At 43.7% G+C, this 19,369-nt stretch overlaps 1 protein-coding gene across 3 annotated transcripts; it reads right to left on the reverse strand.

The window, feature by feature from the left end:
- Nucleotides 1-1,264: 1,264 nt before the first annotated feature.
- Nucleotides 1,265-18,388, reverse strand: ENTPD6 (ectonucleoside triphosphate diphosphohydrolase 6). Of its 3 annotated transcripts, XM_065059006.1 has the most exons (15): nucleotides 18,309-18,388; nucleotides 15,404-15,477; nucleotides 14,938-15,278; nucleotides 13,538-13,614; nucleotides 12,431-12,574; nucleotides 11,235-11,310; nucleotides 9,626-9,661; nucleotides 8,368-8,456; nucleotides 6,933-7,012; nucleotides 5,973-6,037; nucleotides 5,521-5,622; nucleotides 4,919-5,059; nucleotides 3,956-4,012; nucleotides 2,884-2,996; nucleotides 1,265-2,623 (listed from the first exon to the last, which is right to left on the reverse strand). In XM_065059006.1, the coding sequence occupies exons 3-15, from the start codon at nucleotides 15,194-15,196 to the stop codon at nucleotides 2,534-2,536; spliced, it is 1,329 nt and encodes a 442-aa protein (XP_064915078.1). In that variant the 5' UTR covers nucleotides 15,197-15,278; nucleotides 15,404-15,477; nucleotides 18,309-18,388; the 3' UTR covers nucleotides 1,265-2,533. The 3 variants fall into 3 exon arrangements, with proteins under 3 accessions (XP_064915078.1, XP_064915079.1, XP_064915080.1); XM_065059007.1 differs by lacking the exon at nucleotides 15,404-15,477 and having other exon boundaries at nucleotides 18,309-18,387; XM_065059008.1 differs by lacking the exons at nucleotides 14,938-15,278; nucleotides 15,404-15,477 and having other exon boundaries at nucleotides 18,309-18,366.
- Between the last annotated feature and the right edge of the window lie 981 nt (nucleotides 18,389-19,369).

Raw genomic sequence — 19,369 nt, forward strand, 5'->3', positions numbered from 1 at the left:
ACGGGGATGGTGTGTAGGGTCCCGGGATGGCGTGAGGAGATGGGGATGGTGTGTGAGGACAGGGATGGCCTCTAGGGAATGGCTTGAGGAGTCAAGGATGGCATGTGTGGACAGCGATGGTGCGGGGGACTCGGATGGCATGTGGAGACAGGTGGCATCAGGGCACTCATTAGTCTTATTGATAGAGGGAACTAACTAACTAACACTTTAAGGGTGCCTAGTTTAGAGCTTTATGTAACCAATTATGTTAAGAAAAAAAAAGAACCTCGTCAAATGCCAAGATAGGAAGTTTCACAGCACCTAGATGTAAACCTAAGGCACCTAGCTGTAAACTTGAGAAGATGAGATAATGAAGATTTACAGCAAAAGGGGGGAACCAGTCTGGTTTCAATCGACTTGGCAGCCTGGTTTCCAGTCAATTCAACATAATGAGCCAAAGGTTAAAAGTTCACTGTGACAAAGCTGAAGGAGCCTTCATCCAAAGACCCCTCCTCAAGACCACCAGATGGCATTGCTCAGGCGTAACAAGGAGGGGTCAAGGAGGAGACTATGGAAATTATTACCTGGGACTCATTTTAATAAGAAGCGGGGAAAGGTTATGAATATATATAGGTGTTCCTGGGGTCATTATGAATATGTCACACCTTACTGTATTTAAACACACCTCACACTGTTAGAAGTTGCGCATGAATGGTTGAATGATCCCCCTTGTGCCCAACGTCGAAATAAACATATCAGCTTTATAACCCTGTGAGTTGTAAAGTTTTATGACTTCATAGGTTGTAAAGTTGTTTCCGCGTGTCATTATGTGGAGCGGTTGACGGAATTGGGGCTGTTTAGCCTGGAGAAAAGGAGGCTGAGGGGAGACCTTATTGCTGCCTACAACTACCTGAAAGGAGATTGTAGCATGGAGGGTGCTGGTCTCTTCTCCCAAGTAGCCAAGTGATAGGACAAGAGGAAATGGCCTCAAGTTGCAGCAGGGGAGATTTAGATGGGATATTAGAAAAAATTCTTCCTGGAAAGGATTGTCAGGCATTGGAACAGGCTGCCCGGGGAAATGGTGGAGTCACCATCCCTGGAAGTGTTTAAAAGGTGTTTAGATTAGGTTCTTAGGGACATGGTTTACAGCTAGAGTTAGGTTACTCTTGGTTGGATTAGATCCCGAGGGTGTCTCCCAACCGAAATGATTCTATGAATCACTTTTTTCTCAGCACATCACACCCACCTTGTGGGCTCTGGCACTAAAAGCCACACAATCACTACATTTTCATTTTAAACTGGGATTTTATTGTCAGTACGGTGGGGTTCAAGTGTCCTCTGTACACTCAGCTGCAGATCCAGCAGCCCTGCAGCACAGCACACCCCATACCACATCTCACTGCCCCAGGAAAAGGACAAGGCTGTGGCCATAAGCCCATGAGTTGGGACAGGCGGTGCTGGCTCTCCAGGGGCCTGGGATCTTTTGTAGCCCCAAAAGCCCACTCGAATCTGCTCTAAACATCCATGCACATACAACACAGTTCCACAGTTAGATTACGAATACCGCAAGTCCTCCCCAGCTCCCGCTACCTCCAAGATCACTTCCAGCCCTACTGGTGGAGTGGTGCATCACAGCCACCCTGCCACAGCTCAGTGCAACCACAATACACTTCGCTTTGATAAATGAAGGTATCTGCAGGAAGCGGCACTCAAAACACCACATAAATGCATTCATCCCAGGTCTTGCATCAACTTTGCCAAGGCACAAATGTCTGTGAGGTCCAATAAGCCACACTCAGGGTTTATTTTTGTGGCTGTGTCTTGTCCATCAGTCTTGCCACGAGTGATTCTAGAACTGTCAAATCCATCTTCAGCCCCATACCCAACTCCCAGGCCTTGTAAATTTGGTATCCTCTTCTACCACACAGCTCCAACAGCCAGGGAACCATCATTAGGCTGTAGCCTTTAACGCTACAGGGCACATGGGCTCTAATTCATGCCTCTAAGTTCATATCAAGTTTCTAGATTGCTCTGGAGCTTTTCTAATTCAGCAAGTAAAATGCAGAGCTGAGACTTACATTGCACACAACCTCACCTTTAAACACAGAAGAAGTAAACTAAAAATAATCACTGGAAACTGCTTACAAGCAGGAAAAAGCACCCTGTAATCAGGATGGCAAAGAGTTCCTTATGGAGTGACCCTTTCCTACAGCAACTTCGGCACAGTACAACCACATAGTACAGGCATAATCCAAAACAGCACTTTTTTTCTCACAGAGATCATAGATGTCCTGCAGAGTCTTGGTCTTCCTTCAACAATGATCAAGTTTTACATCAAGCTGACTGCAGATGCTGTCAAATCAAGGCTTATTCTTTAGATACTACATTCTGCACTGTAAAAAAGAGCTAGTGATGGAGAGGACTTGCCAGGGAGTGGAAGGAAAGAGGCCTAGTTTATGATGACCTCCCAGAATCCAAAAGCAGGCCCTTCAATAGATTCTCCCATGTTGGGCTTCCAAAAATTGAGAATCCCAAAAGTTGCCTTCGAGGAGCTTTAGTACTGCAGCCTATTGAGTGAGTCGATGTAATGAAAAGTGGCTCCCAGTGCCCAGCTCGTTTCAACATTGTCAATTTTCCGGGCAAGCTGGAAAAAAACAAACAAACAAACAACCAAAAAAAGTTAAACCACAAGTTTTTGGGAGAAGGAGAAGCATGTAAGGTGAATACAGTGCTGAAGGTTATCACAACTGGTCATCACCACCATGGGGACAGTGTTCCTCCACTCCCTATCACAGAGCATGTGTTGGAGCAAGAAGGCAAATTCAGGACTGAGCTCCAGGCATGACAACTGCTGCCTCAGCACCCTTCTGCCCACCCTCCCCAGCAATCCCTTTTGTGCATCACCTTAAAGACTTGGCTCTTCGGGAAGCCGAGTTCTTGCAGGAGGAAGGTGATGTATGTCAGGTCCATGCAGAGAAAAGGGCTGCTCCTGGGGCTGATTTCCATGGTCTTACATACTAAGGAGAAAGAAAGCAGTGTATGAATGAGCACTGTGGGCCCAGCTTTGAAAAACCTCACATGAGTCCATAAAACACCTCGTCAGTTGAGTTGGACAGTGACAGAACCTGTTACAATGGGGTTGAAATGACATGCACGTGTTAGCAGAAGCACAGAAGCTTTGGCACATTGGAAAGATCACGGCATCTTGTCTCGCCCCTAAGACAGCTGGGTTTCTTGTACCTCTCCAGGAAAGGATGAAAAGGGCCTCCAACTCCCCTTCTATCTACTTCAAGCCTTTAAAAATATGATCAATTTTGTTTGTTAAGCATAAACACTCAACAGATTTTGACAAAACCAAAGGAAAAAAAAAAAAGGACAAAACCAAAATAAAACCCACTTCTTTCTCAGGAAGAATTACGCAAATCATAGTCCAGAAATCAGAAATGCAATAATTGTTCAGTCATTCATAAAGTTTACCAAAGGTCAAATCCTGAGTTTGTGGTATTAAGTAAAGAATGTTACATTTGTCAGTCTGTATAGGCAGTTCTCGCTGCAGCTGATGAAGCAAAAAGCTATGAATCAGTTTTCCCCCCTCTTCTGATTAACAGTTAAGCATATGAACAAATCTTAAGACAAAAAGAAAAAACAGGTTATGCTAACAGGATGAGAACACCACATCTATTTTTAAAGCACGATTTCAGGACAACTGTTAACTGACAAGTTTATTAGTAGTTCTTGAGGGAGTTTTGAAATGTATTATGTGTCTTATGTAGGCTGCAAAAGCAAGAATTAATATAAAAATAGTTGAGATTTTCAGAAATAAGCAGAAATGTTGGTAAAATGCTACAGAGAGAGGTGCTGAATATCTACTTTAAATAGGGCTTCTTAGCCCTTAGGGCTTCTTAGCATGTCACACATTTGCCACCCAGGTATGAATTTACACACAATTACTAGTGTGTATTTGTATTTCACTCACCATATTTAGCTGCAATTTCAAAGTCACCAACAGTTACGCTTCCTCCTTTTTCTTTATCTAAAAGAAAAAAAAACCAAACGTGCTTTTTTTAATGGTTTTTGTATAAGGGCAATTGTAGATTCAAGTCATAAAAGTTGTTTGGAAATCAAACCTTGAGCCACTGAAATCAATGATAAAACTCACACTCTCTTTAAAGATAAAAGCACCTTTAAAGATTCTTTATACAGATTGAAAAGCCTAATTTTATGAAGAACTTCCAGCCTTGTTTCCTAAAGAAACATAGTTTACAGACTCTCTCACCTTGTCCCCATGTCTCTGATGCCCTGCCCTGTGATGCCTGAACACAGTTACCAAACACCTTTAACAAGATCTGTCAAGGCAGTGGTGCTCTGCAACATAATAAATTTGAAATCATTTGTAAAGCAAAGTGGCTGAGGAGGGAAGTATGTTTGTCCAAACTATCTTGAGATCTCATCACCTGTTTTCAACCACTGAACACGATAGCCTTGGGTACACCAGTGTACCACTGGAAAAGAGATGGATGTATTCTGTATACATGTGGAATCACCTGAAAATCTTCATTCCACCTAAAAAGGTCAGCAAAGCAAAACAAAAAGTCGAAGATCACTTTACTGCTTTAACACCCAATAAATTTGTTTATCATTATGAGGGCTTCTTTTCTATTTTGGATTGTAAAGTTAATCAGACAACAACGATCTCCGAAATGCAGACAGTTTGTTTAAAAACCACTACCAGAAATTGCAGGTCCTATTTCACAGCTCCAGTCCCTTCTTTATAGAAATCAAATAGCATTCAGTATACAGTCAAGACCAACACTGCACAGCAGTGTAACAAAAGACTACGTTCCATGACGGCTTAGCAAAGCATTGTGATGTGCGTAAGTGCTACCATTTCTTCCACAACTTGTCATTTAAAATGAAATTAATAAAGAAGCAAACATACCTATGAGACCAACATCTGCTGCACGGTCATAGTAGTAGGAGAAAGTATAAAAATCCAAGTCCTTCACCTCCTCAGCTTTATGCACTTTTTTGTAGAGCACCTTTGCAACTTCATTGGAACAAGACTCATACAGAGGCTCACCTAAAAGAAGGCAAAGAAACCCAGCATATTATAGGCAGAGAGTTAAATATACATATCATTCATTAGGGATCTGCCAGGAAACAGGCTCCCTTTTGCACAACAGCACTTCGTATGCTCCTCACAGAGAACTGAAATCTGCATCTTCTTCCAGTGGCAACACTTAACCATCCTCAGGTTGGGACTAAGTATGCAGAGATGGACAACATCATTTGAGGCAGAAGTCTTTTAAAGACCTGTTCAGGGATTGCTCAGCTCCACCTACTTTACCACTAGCAGTTTTAGCGACTGGACAGACACACCATGGTACAAGAATCTGCAGAATCTCTTTTAACAGCCCATTGAGAAGAGACAGACAGAACAGTAAACACAGAATCTAGTGTTTTTGCAAGAGGCTGAGAATATATCATTTACTCTGCTAATAGCATCCTGTCCTAGATAGGAAGAGTGATTAATCACTATACCTGCCTTCTGTCCTTTAATTTTGTACATTATCTCAGCATGTTGCCACTCTGATTCGAAGCCAGGGGGTAAACAAGGGCTGATCAATTCCTCCCCTTCTCCTACTGCAGAAATGAAACAAAGCCACATCAGGGAAAAACATAAGAAGTTAATTTCAGATCCATCACCCCCAGCCCTGCTCCACAGGGTATTACAACCTCAGCAAGGCACCTCCAAGCCCTGTCATGGCTCAGATGTCCCATCATCCCCCCAGTGATGAAAATAATTCAGGTCTCCTGGGATCTAGCAGTGTCGCCACCTGCATTTGTCTCAAATGCACCCAGCCATGATGACAGGAGTCCACATACCACTCAGAACTTCAAGCCAAGTGAGAAGGGGACAGACAACTCCTCCCTCCACAACAGGACTTACGTACCCCTTGCTCAGAGACAACCCTTGAGTGCCCCGAACTTACAGGTTTCTCCCTCAACTCCTCCTAAAATGGCGAGCCTTGCTGACATCAGCCCAAGTCCCAGGTAACTGCAAAGGGATAAAAGCCTCTGTGAACAACAAACATCCTTCCTCTGTTACTCTACTGACAACTCAGCTGGGACATGCCAGCAAAATGACCCGAGTCAGCAGCTAACTCTGGTAAAGGGAACAGTGTGACAACCCGCTCTCTTATTACCCTTATCCAGAAGGATAATCTCTCTTTGAAAAAGCACAGGCAATAGCTGTCAAGGGTCAAGGCAATAGCTGGCTCCTGAAGAACTGGGAACTGTTCCTCTAATGTTTCTCCTACCCTCCTCAAAGGCAGCACAAACTCTAACACACAGAATTGACTCTTTTTGAGGCCAAACACACCCCACAGCAAGCACAGGTGTGGGACGAAGCGAATTCCCTCTGCCCAAAACACTGGGAGCAGGGAAAGACAGTGAGAAGGAAGGAATGCCAGAGACAAAGTGGTATGAACTGACTACAATCCCCATCCTCCCTCCTCCTGCAACACTTGGTGGTGAGGAGGTAGAAGAGTTGGCAGTAAAGTTGAGACTGGGAAGAAGGGAGAAGTGGGAGGAAGATGTTTTTGATTTTTTTCTTATTTCTCATTATCCTACTGTTTAATTTGCAATAAAATAAATTAACTTCTCTAAGTCAAGTCTGGTTTGCCCATGACAGTCATTGGTAAATTACTTCCCTGTCCTGATCTTGACTCAAAAGCTTTTTGTTCTGTTTTCTTTTTCCTGTCCTGTTGATGAAAGGGGAGTGATAGAGCTACTTGATGAGCACCTGACAGGCAGCCAAAGTTTATCCACAACAGCAAATGCTTCTTCCCAGTACTCATTTACAAGGACCCCACTTTAGCAAAACAGCTAGATATCACTGAATTCATAGAAAGCTTCTATCTGTACAGTGTGCTCTCCTTCCCACAACTAACCTGTAGGAATACAGCTTGTAGGTGTTGTTAAACATCTGAAATGAAGTTGTATGGCCAGCTGGTGATGTCTGGAGAGTTGCCTGGAGGGAGAAAAAGATGTTACTGCACGGTTTCTGCCAGCAAGAGCAAACATCAACAACACAATCTCCCAAAACATTACCAAAAAGTTAAACAATCCTAGTGTGGTTCAGAGAGAAATTATGAACTTGCAAGTATTTTGATTTGACTGCTGATACACAAGACAACCATAAAACCTTGAGCTAAAATACTATCTTCACATGACAGAGTCTAAATTGGTTACATTTCTATTTGTATCCACACCAAACTGGTGTATGAAAGAATTATTTAATTAAAAAGGAGTCCTTACTCCAGCTCTTAACTGCTTTTATCTAGAGGGTACAGTAACTGCCTCTTCACATGATCCCTATTAGGGAAAACTGCACACAAAATAACATGAAAGCCAGGCAAGCACTGACTTCCTACTCAAAGGAATTCAGCTGTGAACTTCCACAAGCCATCTCTATGGTTACCAAGGAACAGAGTGAGGATCAGCCTGTGCTCTGAAGAAATTAAAAGGTAATTGTCTAAAGCACTTTGCATCCCCAAGTGCACCAGTATGGCTAGCGTGTCTGTGAGGAGAAAAGCTCAGGCCACAAGGCTGATCATGCTGCTTGCATCTTACACCATCTCTAAACCCAGAATGTCCACATCCTGGACTCTTCACATCCCCTGTCATTCTGCTGTAAGAGCACAATGTCTTGATTAGCCCAGTCTGGGACACCAGATACAGCAACCCAACCCTTTGCTTTTGCACAGCTTTACTATGAACAGTATCTTTGCTCAGGCTAGAGCCTGACAATTCCACATCCTCAGGGATTCTAGTCCGCAGAACAGCTGTAAAAACACCACAACAGCAAGCTGAAATGATAAATTTCAGCATGTATTTTTTACTGTGTAATGACAGTTGCTCCTTAGAAAACATTCATTTGCAACTGAGTGACCTCAGCAAAACCAGAATCAAGGACTGATAAGGCATCTTACTTTGTTCTTACAAGCCAATATAGGCCAAATGTTGGAGTTGAATTCATTAACAGCACTGCCTTTGAGTTCTTTTCTATAAGCAGCACAAACACAGAGTCAAGGATTAAGACCCTCAGGTGAACACTACATTTTCCCCAAGATAATGCAGACCTGGTAGATTCACCACATGCACCACTGATCCATGAGGTGGAGTAAGAGGACTGACAAAGAGTTGTAAATGCCTCCATGATGGATGATAACAAGGCAGATGTGACAAAGTGACCAGGGTTTTTCTGTCAGAAATGTGGCTTCATGTCACAACAACAAACTCTTGGTCTGTCTCCAAGAGAAGCAGATCTTAGCAGTTAGTGATTTCTGCAGGAGCATTTCCGAACAGTGTGCATGTTCACATTACCTCAGTGCGTGGAAGGAAGGTGATCTGTGTTGATCCACCACCCAAATCCAGCATCCCTACACTTCTCTTCTGAGGATCATCTAGGCTACCTGAAATGTGTGACAAAACAGAGAGCACTGTGAGAAACTGGCTAGGAACAAAACCAGAAGTATACTGGTAAAGAAAGAGGACAATCTAACTTCACCTGTCAGCTTCCAGACAGAACTAAATTATATCCTTATCTACTGGGCACTTATTTTGGCTTTATCAGGGCTCCCTGAAAATCTTCACGTGACAGAGTTTCTCTTATTTCTCTGGTGGCTATTCATGACCTAATTACAGCAGCTCTGGTGATTGGATTCCTAAACATTTCTCAGCGGATGCAAGGACCCTTTGCAAATTCTACTCTGGTAACCACTTTGTAACACAAAGGAATGTGGTTTTGTTGGCCTCCTTTCCCTGATCCCTTAGGGATATTTTGCAGATTCCTTTCCTGTGGCCAAGGGGATGACAGACTGAAAAGAGCTGGCCTAAGAGACTCAGGTCTCTTGAAATTCTTCCTGCTGACAGTCTAGACCCCTCTTCTTATTAAATCCAGTTCTTCTCAGTTAGATCCTTCCAATACACCTTCCTGATAAGATTAGTTGGTGCCAAGTACCTCAGTATCCCTCATAACAGCTGATGTTAGAAGATCTCTGACCTTTCTGATATTTCCTGTGAGCATAAAAAGCTTTAGAGCACTTATACTGCTTCACACGCTGTGTGCACTGAATAAAGCACTCAGGAAAGGAGACTGCTCCACTTATTGTCAGAGCGGGGTTCAACTCACTTTTTTCTTTACTCTTCAGCTACCCTTTTGTAACTCAGTGGTGTAAATACTTCTGGTATTTCTGTCATAAATCTGTAAGGAAGTAGCACAGCACTTTCTTTCATTCTGAGCAGCTGCCAAGCAGATCTAGAACATCCACATTAAAGATTTAGCCAGAATTAGTGGCAGACTTTAAAAAGGAATAAAATGCTCTAGTACCCTACAGGGAAATGAAAGAAAGGCTATGTTAATCCTCTAGGAAAGGGGATTAAACTCCTCATTCTGGCAAGTAAATGGCCGAAATCCTAATGACTTTAAAAGGCTAGGCCAAAAACAACTGCTGACTTACTCCCAGAGACTTCTTTCTGCCACTCCACCCCAATGAATGAGCAAATGCGATGCAAGGGCAGAAAAGAGCATGAATTTCACAGCATCAGTCACATCTTTATGCACATGCTCATGTACACATACCTGTTAAAAAATTTATTGTGATCCAGGCTGAAATACCTAATAAGGGAAATATACAGAAAATGCACCGTTAGATCATAGCGTTTCATTTTATCACACAACAGTAACAAATAAGGTGAGATGAATTGCAAGGTCTTCCTGCTCTAGCTGGAGGCATTTTTAAGTTTTCTCATACAATTTAACTGTACCATTGAAACAAAATCATCAGCAAACCAGAGCTTGTCATCCAACAGACAGAGACACCACATACCACCTGCCACAAGCTCCCTTGTCCCCCTTTCACAAATGGAAGACTTCTAATACAAAGTCTCCAAAGCATATTTAGCTGAGAGCTAAGCAAGAAGGACCTTCAAGAAAGGTAAATAGGACTGGCTCTGCTGAGCTCCCCTGACCCACCCTGCCTCAAAGCCAGTGCTGCCACAACTTTCAGCGGCTTAGATCAGATACCTTGAACAAAGAGAATGACATTCTATACCAGAGCTTATGTGATATCTGGAAAAGAATCCCCACATATGAAGTGCCCGGAGAACTCTGTATTTCACAGGTCAAAAACTTAATTGAGAAGTCACAAAGGCTTTAGTGCTTAGCTAAAAGATAAGGAAATGACTGACACTCACATTGTTAATTTTCTAGGAAAACATACACTGGCAGGCTTTTATTTGATGTCAGGCACTTGGCTTTGCTTTCGAATACTAAGAATTCTAATCTTTTTAGTGTTCCAATTTTTCCTATTTTCCTCTAAGGATTTTTGTGAGCTGTACTGCTCCTGTCCTCTTGTTTTATAAACCTTTGCTCCATAAATTAGATAAACTAGTGGGCCTTATGTTAATAAATGTAAATATTTATCCATGTGGTTAAAACTCAAGGCATTCTAGGGAGCACAGTCTAGTTCAACCTTTGGCTGAACCAAGGCTGTCACTGCTATTAACGATTGTAAAAGAAAACAAAAAGAAGAATTACAATGTCTTTCTTTCATTAAGCAGTAAAAAAGAAACTCATAAACAGCTCCAAGTAGCTCCAACTATTTTAAAGTTTTGTTTCTAAGCAGTTTTAAAACACATTTCAGCACTCAGTTACTTAGAATGCAGACATGTTTCTTCAAATTATTTTAAATCAAGACTGATTCTGGGTTCTGTCCTCAGTATTTTTTATGAGAATCAACTTATTTCAGCACGTATTTTCTTGTCTATGTAACATTTTTTCAAATTGAATTCACAATCACACTCATTAGATCAGTTATAATTAACATCATGACCAAATACTTCCAGAAAGCTCTGACAAGCACTACCAAGAGCAGGGTGTGCAAACCCAGTTGTTGTAGACCATCTCAATAAGTAAATACTCAGAAACCTTTCCAGAAGTGCTGACTCCACAGTGGCTTCCTTGTGATCCCACGGGAAATGCCTGGCACTCAGAGCTTTGAAAATCAGGACAGACTTCAGGACCTCAAATTGGAAAATGTAGCACAAGATCTCTTCGGCAGGCACTGCCTGAGGCAGTGTAAAAACTGCCCAACCTACTGCTTGGGGGTTCCTGCTACAGTGAGTGGGGATTCTCACAATGCAGCAGGAATCTCCAGGATTGCAGAAAGGGTCTCCACAAGTTAGCCTACCTTCATCAGTTCCTTTCATTATCGACACGCAGTTGTCCCTCACGAAGAAGGGGGAAGCCTGAAAAATCTCCTTCACCTGTAGTTCAAATACAAGCTACACTCAGAGAAATCTTTTTTTCAGCTGGAAAGCAGGGGTTTTTCAAACTCCAGTTTTACACAACTGCTTTTCTTCTCTGGACCAGATCCTGACTGCTGCTCACCCTGTGCTCTGCTATGAAAGGTTAGTGACTTACACACTGGCTCTGCAGCTTGGTGCAGAGACAGGGATGGATGTGTGGGTTTTCAAGCATGAAAGTTGATCAGAAATGCCATTAACAAGGGATGGACATGGGTAAAGAAGGGAGCCCAGTTCACTTTGCTGCAACTGGTCACCCACAGGTTATTATAAATGCAGAGCGTAGGCAGGAGATGGACACCCTGGCTGTCAGGAATGCCCCAGGGAATGGTATTTTTAACAGGAGCATGTTGGCTGTTAGAGGTCCTCTACACTACATCCTACATGTGGTGGCAAAGCCCTATGTTTTCGGAGCCCTCTAAAGTAACAACTGCAGCATTCCAGCTGAAATTCAGTGTGGAGATGAATGGGCCAGCTTGCAGGCAGTAGAGAACAAAACAGACATTGGTTGCAACCACACCACATTTCTTCCTTCCAATTATTGCTTAGAAAAGAGTACATTCAGCGCACACTCAAACTTTCACTGCAGCTGTAAGGTCTGGAACATATTGCTTATTTTTATATATTTTAAAAATATTAAGCGTATTTTACATGCCTATAAATACAATTGACTTTATTTCCAACCAATATAAAGGAGACACCTTGCAGCAGCAGGCTGGTAACATGACCAATCAAACAGTAGAGTGCTTTTCTCAAAATAGCAGCATCCTAGTCAAAACCACCAGCAAATACACCCAGTAAGAACAAACCTATGATGACCGTCAGGAGTATCTCATTACACTTGTTATATTATATGTCATCTCCATGCTTATTTGGAGCTGTCATAATTCCTCTGTGCTTGTACTCATGCAATTTCTTCCCCAAACCCCATTTGAGATCAGGTAGCTCTGTACTGCTTTCAGGGTTAAATTACAGGAATGGCTCACATACATGAAGATAAGAGAGTATGTACATTATACAGAAAGCACCAGATTTTGCTATAAAATTTCTGGAAAGCAAACGGAAAGACAAGAGACAGTACCTTATCCAGCAACTTCTGAGCCTTCTCTCCTGGCAGCAACCGTAGGCCAGCTGTGGCTTTCAGGACCAGAGGAGTAAACTTCCACAGCTCCATTGGAACGTCCTTCTTTGCCACCTCCAGGAGCTCTTTTATTCCCTGGCCACTCTGTGAGCAGAGAAAGAACAATTTTTTGCATCTTAGAAACTCTTTAGATTTGCCTTTCTTAGAAGGGCAAAAAGGTGATAAGAGGTATGATTCACTGTAAATGTGGAACAGAGACAAGTGAGTATCACAGGTGGTCAGGAGAAGGTAGAGGACTCACCATCTCTGATAGCATGACACATGATAGATATAATGGGTTATAGATATAATAGATAGATATAGATATAGATATAGATATAGATATAGATATAGATATAGATATAGATATAGATATAGATATAGATATAGATATAGATATAGATATAGATATAGATATAGATATAGATATAGATATAGATATAGATAGATATAATGGGTTATCCAGCAACAGGTCAAAAATGAACAGGAAGAGTCACTTTTTCAGTGACACAGAGCTCCCTGCCACTGAGTATTTTGGCTACAAAAGGTTGGAAAAGCAGTATGATGACAAATCCTTGTGGGGGAAAAAAAAAAGGTCTTTGGAGCCAGTAAGACACTATGAGCTGGGTGTAGGTCTGGCTCAGGAAGTGCCTAAATCCCTGTGAGTCAGAAGGCAAGGGAGGTGGGAGAGAAGTAATTTAGTACTTAACCTGTTTTTTAGACTATTTCCTTGAGAATCCAATTCTGGTCACTTTTGGAGAAGGTTCTTCTCCAATCCAGCAGAGCTCTTTTGTCATTTTACTAAATGCATCAAAAATCTTAAGGCAGAGATAGGAAAAACATCCACTGTGCTTAATTAACAACATCACTGCGCAGGACTAGATGCATTCTGTTACTCACTCCTCTGCATGCTCATCAACTTTTACTGAGGGCTTGTATCATTTGGAAACACTTCCCTGAACTGAGACAGTTCAGCATCCTGTACCACAGCAACACGTGATTTGCAGGGCACATCAAGAACAGGAGGTTTTGGCACATGTACTTTCATAGCAACAGAAACAAAATTACCTTTTCAACATCATCAGCGTATGCGGATAGACCAGGCTTCAGTGCTTTAAACGTCTCATGGGTTAATTTGGGAGTCTCTGTTCAAAAGCAGTATTCCAAAATAAGTAATGGCACATAAAATTTTGCATACACAAAAAGAAAATTACATCATTACGTGCTAATGGAAGTCAAGTGAAGCCTCTGTTTAATAAACTATCAACAGCCACTTGAACTTTAAATACAGCCCTTACTATGGAATTAGCTCCCAAGGAAACTATTTTTAAAAGTCGTGACTGTTTTTCAGGTGCTTGTGTCCACTATGCACATATTTTTCATGTACATCAGACAACCACCAGATGGGTGCAAGTTCTCTTTGAGCCCTTACACCTGCCATGTGCAGCTTCCCAATCTGCACCAGTAACAAGGTTTCAGTGTGCTCTGTTCTGGCTAAATTTGACTCCAGCAAAAGCCAGTGGAAGCTTTACCACCGTCTTCAATGGCAGCAGAGGGAACCAGACCTAAGTATTTTCGACAGTCACAATACAGACAATTATATAAACCTGCAGGCAAGACAACAAGAACTTGACATCCTCCTGTAACAAACTGTACTCCATAGTGTTACCTGCACTATATTCTGAGATTTTGTTTAAAGAGAAGCAGAGAAAGAAGAGGCAAAGATTTAGGAATACACTGGAAGAAGAATGAAGGAAATTCATGGATTTTTGTTTAGCGCCTTTGGTGGCTAAGCCTCACACTAGCTCATTCTGCAAACCTAAGGTGCTCCCCCATAGGCAAATCACACCAAAAACCATACACTGCTAATCCTCAAAGCATCCACATGGGTTCTTTCATTTTTAAGAGTTTCAGAAATAGTAGCTGACAACACCTAAACAAATGAAGCTTACAACTGCAGAGGAAAACTGAAGCTTTTACATCCACTTCTGTCTTGCTTCTCAGCAATACTTTTTGTTCAGATGCAATACACAATTTAAATCAAACAGTGGAGTTCTGCAGTTTAAATCAAATACTGAAGCCAAAGATGCATTAAAACAGACAACAGAGAGAGAAGCAGCTCACTGCCAGATCTGGAGACAACCAACAACCTCATGGTGAAAATTTGGGGAGAATAAGGCAGTCCGAACTTGTACCAAGCAGTGTGATGAAAAACTGCTTTTCTTCAAGGCATCATTCTAAAGGTAGAGCTGCTATTTAGTTCACATTCTGACATTACAGTATTTTCTCCATGTTGAATGTTTTCCTAATTTCATCCAAACCCACATGCTTGAATCATAATATACTTCCTGATGTCTCTCTAGAGAGCTGAGGCATGTTTGTTCAAGTAATCGCTGGAAAAGAATCATCAATAATCTGTTCCATGTGTTAAGGAAGAAATAATCTATCATGCAATGAGAAAGCCATACCTTTTGGCTGCTGTGTAAATTTAAAAATATGGATGCGAGTTCCTGTGCTTCCTGCATCAAACATAATTCCATAAAAGACCGAGAGATCTGCGGTAAGTGCCTGATAGCTCGGTTTGTCTCCCCTGCTTTCAGCAGCTCCTTCTGTTGCTCCCATGACTGGTTTGGAATCCAAACAACATTTTATGTATGCAACATAAAGAGCTATGCATGCCAAAATCCCAAAAGCAAAGAAGCGCTTTGATATCTTCATGGCTTCCATTTATTTGATGCTTTGTTTCTTCCCTTTATCAAATGTTTTCTTTCTTGTCTTTCACACAGAACAGGTGGTTCCCATATTACTCCTATATCCAACAGAAAAGGTACATTTTATTTTCTAAACTTGCTGAAAGCATCTAAGAGTATGATGGTTATTTGATAAGGGACTTACAGGAGTAAACTTGACTTAAACATTAGTTAAATACTTAACTGTTAGTTGGTTTAGATCTGTGTTAAGTTTGGCACAACAGTCAAGGTAAGCAGTAAGTCACTACAGGAACCAGCCTGGTAAAAAAAAAAAACCAACTTAGACACAAGGAGCCACACACCACTGCAGGCAAGTAAAAGAATTAATGCCTGAAGCTCCTTCAGCACCTGGAGTAAGACTGATATATCGGCTACTGTCATAAGTGTCCATACAGGCCTCCAACCAGACTCCGCCCCATTGACCATGAGTCTCTGGCTTCTCTCCTTCAGCCAGTTCACACTCCACCTCACTACCCGATTGACCAGACCACACTTCCTCAGTTTACCAGCAAGGATGCTGTGGGAGACTGTGTCAAAGGCTTTACTTCAGTCAGGGTAGACCACATCCACCACTCTGCCATCATCTCTCCACTTGGTTATGGCCTCATAAAAGGCTATGAGCTTGGTCAAGCACGACTTCCCCTTGGTGAAGCCATGTTGGCCCCTAATGACCCTCTTATCCTTGATATGCCTTGAAATGACACCAAGGATAAGTTGTTCCATCACGTTCCCAGGGATGGAGGTGAGGCTGACCTGTCTATAGTTACCCGGGTCCTCCTTCTTGCCATTTTGAAGACTGGAGTGACATTTGCTTTCCTCCAGTCCTCAGGCACCTCTCCCATTTCCCAAGACTTGGCAAAGATGATGGAGAGTGGTCCAGCATTTACCTCAGACAGCTCCCTCAGCACCTGCAGGTGCATCCCATCTGGACTCATGGATTTATGGATGTCCAGATTGCTTAATTGCTCCCTAACCCAGTCCTCATCAACCAAGGCAGACTCCTCCATTGTCCTGACTTCCTCTGGGGCCTCAGGGGTACGGGGCTCCTCAGGACAGCCCCCGGCAGAGTAGACAGAAACAAAGAAGGCATTCAGTAACTTTGCCTTCTCTGTATCTTCTGTCACCAGGGCACCCACCTCGTTCATCAGTGGGCCTACACTGCCTCTGATGTTAGTTTTATCTGCCATGTATTTGAAAAAGCTCTTTCCATTGCCCTTGACCCTTCTAGCCAGGTTTAATTCTAAGGAGGCCTTAGCTTTCCTAGTTGCCTCCCTACACCCTCTGACAACAGCCTTATATTCTTCCCAAGGGGCCAGCCACTCTTTCCATGATCTATAAACTCTCTTCTTCCACTTGAACTTACCCAGCAGTTCCCTGTTTAAGCACGCAGGTCTCCTGGCTCCCTTCCTTGACTTCCTATGTGTCAGGATGCTCTGATCTTGTGCCTGGCAGAAGCAGTCCCCAAATGCTAACCAACTATCTTGGGCCCCTTTACCTTCAAGCAGCCTTGCTCATGGGACTTCCCCTAGCAATTGCTTGAAAAGGCCAAAGTTGGCCCCGCTGAAGTCCAGGTTTGTGATTCTGCTTGCTATTCTGTTCCTGACACACGAGATCCTGAACTTCACCATTTCATGGTCACTGCAACCAAGACAGCCCTCAACCTTTACTGCTTCAACCAGACCCTCCTTGTTAGTGGGGATGAGGTCCAGCAGTGCACCTCTCCTAGTTGGCTCCTCCACCATTTGCGTCAGAAGGGCACTGGAGGAACCTCCTAGACTGTGGCTGGCTGGCTGAGTAGTCCTTCCAGCAAACATCAGGGAAGTTAAAATCCCCCACGGCAACCAGGGCCTTGCAGTTAACATTGTCAGCTGCTGAATGGTGAAGGAGGTCCCAGAAGACTGGACAAGGACAATTTAAAACCAGTGTTTAAAAGGTAAGAAGGAAGATCCAGGGAATTAGAGTGTCCCACTCCCTCCCCTGCCCCCAGCTCCAATAGCAGGAAAGAAACCACAGCAAAGAACAACACAAGAAAGCCACTCGTGCCCACATGACATCATCCAGATGATTAAAAAGCAGTCAGTGGTGATTTATAGGGAGCAAATTGCATTGTACCTTTCTTTCTTTGATAATGTAATAAAGAAGAGAAAGCAAACCAACTGACGAAATTGACTTAAACAAGGTTTTGACACATATATAATCTGTTGATGATACAAGTTCATGAGGTCCACAGAGGGCATGAGGGGGAGGAATTTAAATCCAAGGCAATTACAGTGTATTGTCCAAAACGGGTAGGAAAAAATTTTATAAAAATGGAGGAAAGCAAAACCACAGGCACAAATCCACATGAAGAACAGCTCAGCATAGGGATAAAGGAATCACAGGTCATCACGAAACAGAAATCAGTGAGATAGCACTGAAAAACAAACCAGCAAAGAAACAAACAAAACCCAAACCAAACCAAACCAAACAACATTCTGGCTTCTATCAGCACACACAGAAGTGTAGGTGGCAATTACTGCACATATCCGAGGTGATTACTGCGCTCTTCCATGTGCCAGAAAGGCCTCAGCTGCAGCTACATAAGAGCTAAAACATGTCACGATAGCAAAGCAGCAGGAACTGGGTGATCCTGTGAGGGGACATAAGTCTCCACCTCAACAAAGGGGAGGCTGGAAGGGTAAGGCGGACAGAGGAGCAGCAGCCTGACAGCAAGACCCTCCTACTCCCATTTTCCTGCGGAGAACCGAGATTAACTCCTCCTGCCTATGTTAGGGGACGCTGAGATTTGCTGCAAGAGGAAAGATGCAAGGGCAGGCAGGGCAGGGACCCCTTGGGGTGTCGGGACGGAGCCCGCCGGGCCACAGGCCGGTTGGCAGCTCGGGCCTACGCAGCCCCAGCACGGCCTCTCAGTGCGGGTGGTCCAGTCCGGCCCGCCCTAGCCTAGCCTGTCCTAGCCTAGCCTACTCTAGCCCAGCCCACGGGGCGCCCGCCCGCCGCCGCGCCCCTTCGCACACGTATCTCCGTGCCCAGGCTTCCGCACCCACTGGGACCCAACTCGGCTCCCAGCCCACCCCGCCGCCCTCACTCACTCTGCCGCCTGCCCCGCCATGGCGACGCCACCGCTCCGTCCGCTGCGCAGGCGCGGTGAGACCGGGGTACGGGGCCTGCCCCCCAGCCCTGCCACTCTCCACGGAGGGCTGTATTGGCCGTGGGGCGTCTGGTAAGGGACGTTTAGCGAAGGAATCTTGTTTTTACAAAACTGGGGACCTGGCGCCTGACCCCAGCGTGGGGGAAGGACTGAGAGATATCAGACTATGAATCCTTAATGTAAAACAAAGTCTCTTCAAACTGATCCTGGAATGCAAACTGATTACTGTATTTAAAAAGCTAAGCTAGGGAGAAGAGTAACCAATGAGCCAGGAATCCATATTTTAAATAAATCAATAAGGGGAGGGGCCTGTTAGAATTAGATGAATTAGATGGGTAAACTGAGGCAAGTGTTGGGTAGTCTGTAAACCCTGCAGTACCCGACCAGTGGGGAACGAGAGGGAATTTGTGGCCAGGATTTGGGAGGGATATAGCCAGCATTTTTTTGCCACGTTACGGGTGCCTGCCTTTAGGTAGAACACCTGGTCTTGCAAAATTGTTAATAAAATATGCTTTGCTGAGAGATCATGCCTGGGCCTATTATATCGGCAAGGTAATTGTTTCCTACCGTCTTTCATAAGGAGAAGCCGGTGTTGCCCTGTGCTGGACATGGCCAGTTCTGCAAAAGCCCTCCTATGAAGCCCAGCGGAGCTCCTCATTGGTGGCATCGCATGGAAAATGTGCTTTTAAAAGGGCAAAATGCCACAATAACAGAGTGGTGTGAGGAAGAGGTGTGAGAGAAACAGTCCCCAAGGTGGGAGAATGAAGGAGGCTGAGGTGCGGGGCAGAGGACAGCTGTGAAACAGACCGGTGTCTGGGCAAGTGGCAGAAGAGGTCCTTTTAACCCTTGGATGGGGTCACCCAAGAGATGGCAGCAGGACAGCTGGAAACTCTCTACGGCCCCTGTGAAATCCAGCCCTGACAAGAACTCCTCAGCTTCACATTTGGTCTGCTCTGGGGCAGAAAGCATTGGTAGATGTGAGCAAAGGGCACCCTTGGATAG

This window comes from Columba livia, chromosome 3 (assembly GCF_036013475.1).
Source record: "Columba livia isolate bColLiv1 breed racing homer chromosome 3, bColLiv1.pat.W.v2, whole genome shotgun sequence".
Classification (NCBI taxonomy): Eukaryota; Metazoa; Chordata; class Aves; order Columbiformes; family Columbidae; genus Columba; species Columba livia.

Coding starts and splice junctions, on each gene's coding strand:
- ENTPD6 (XM_065059006.1), bottom strand. CDS start 15,196: ATGGAAGCCATGAAGATATCAAAGCGCTTCTTTGCTTTTGGGATTTTG. Junction 7,013..8,367: donor CCTTCCTTCCACGCACTGAG/GTAATGTGAACA, acceptor TTCTCCCTCCAG/GCAACTCTCCAGACATCACC. Junction 2,624..2,883: donor CGAAGAGCCAAGTCTTTAAG/GTGATGCACAAA, acceptor GTTTTTTTCCAG/CTTGCCCGGAAAATTGACAA.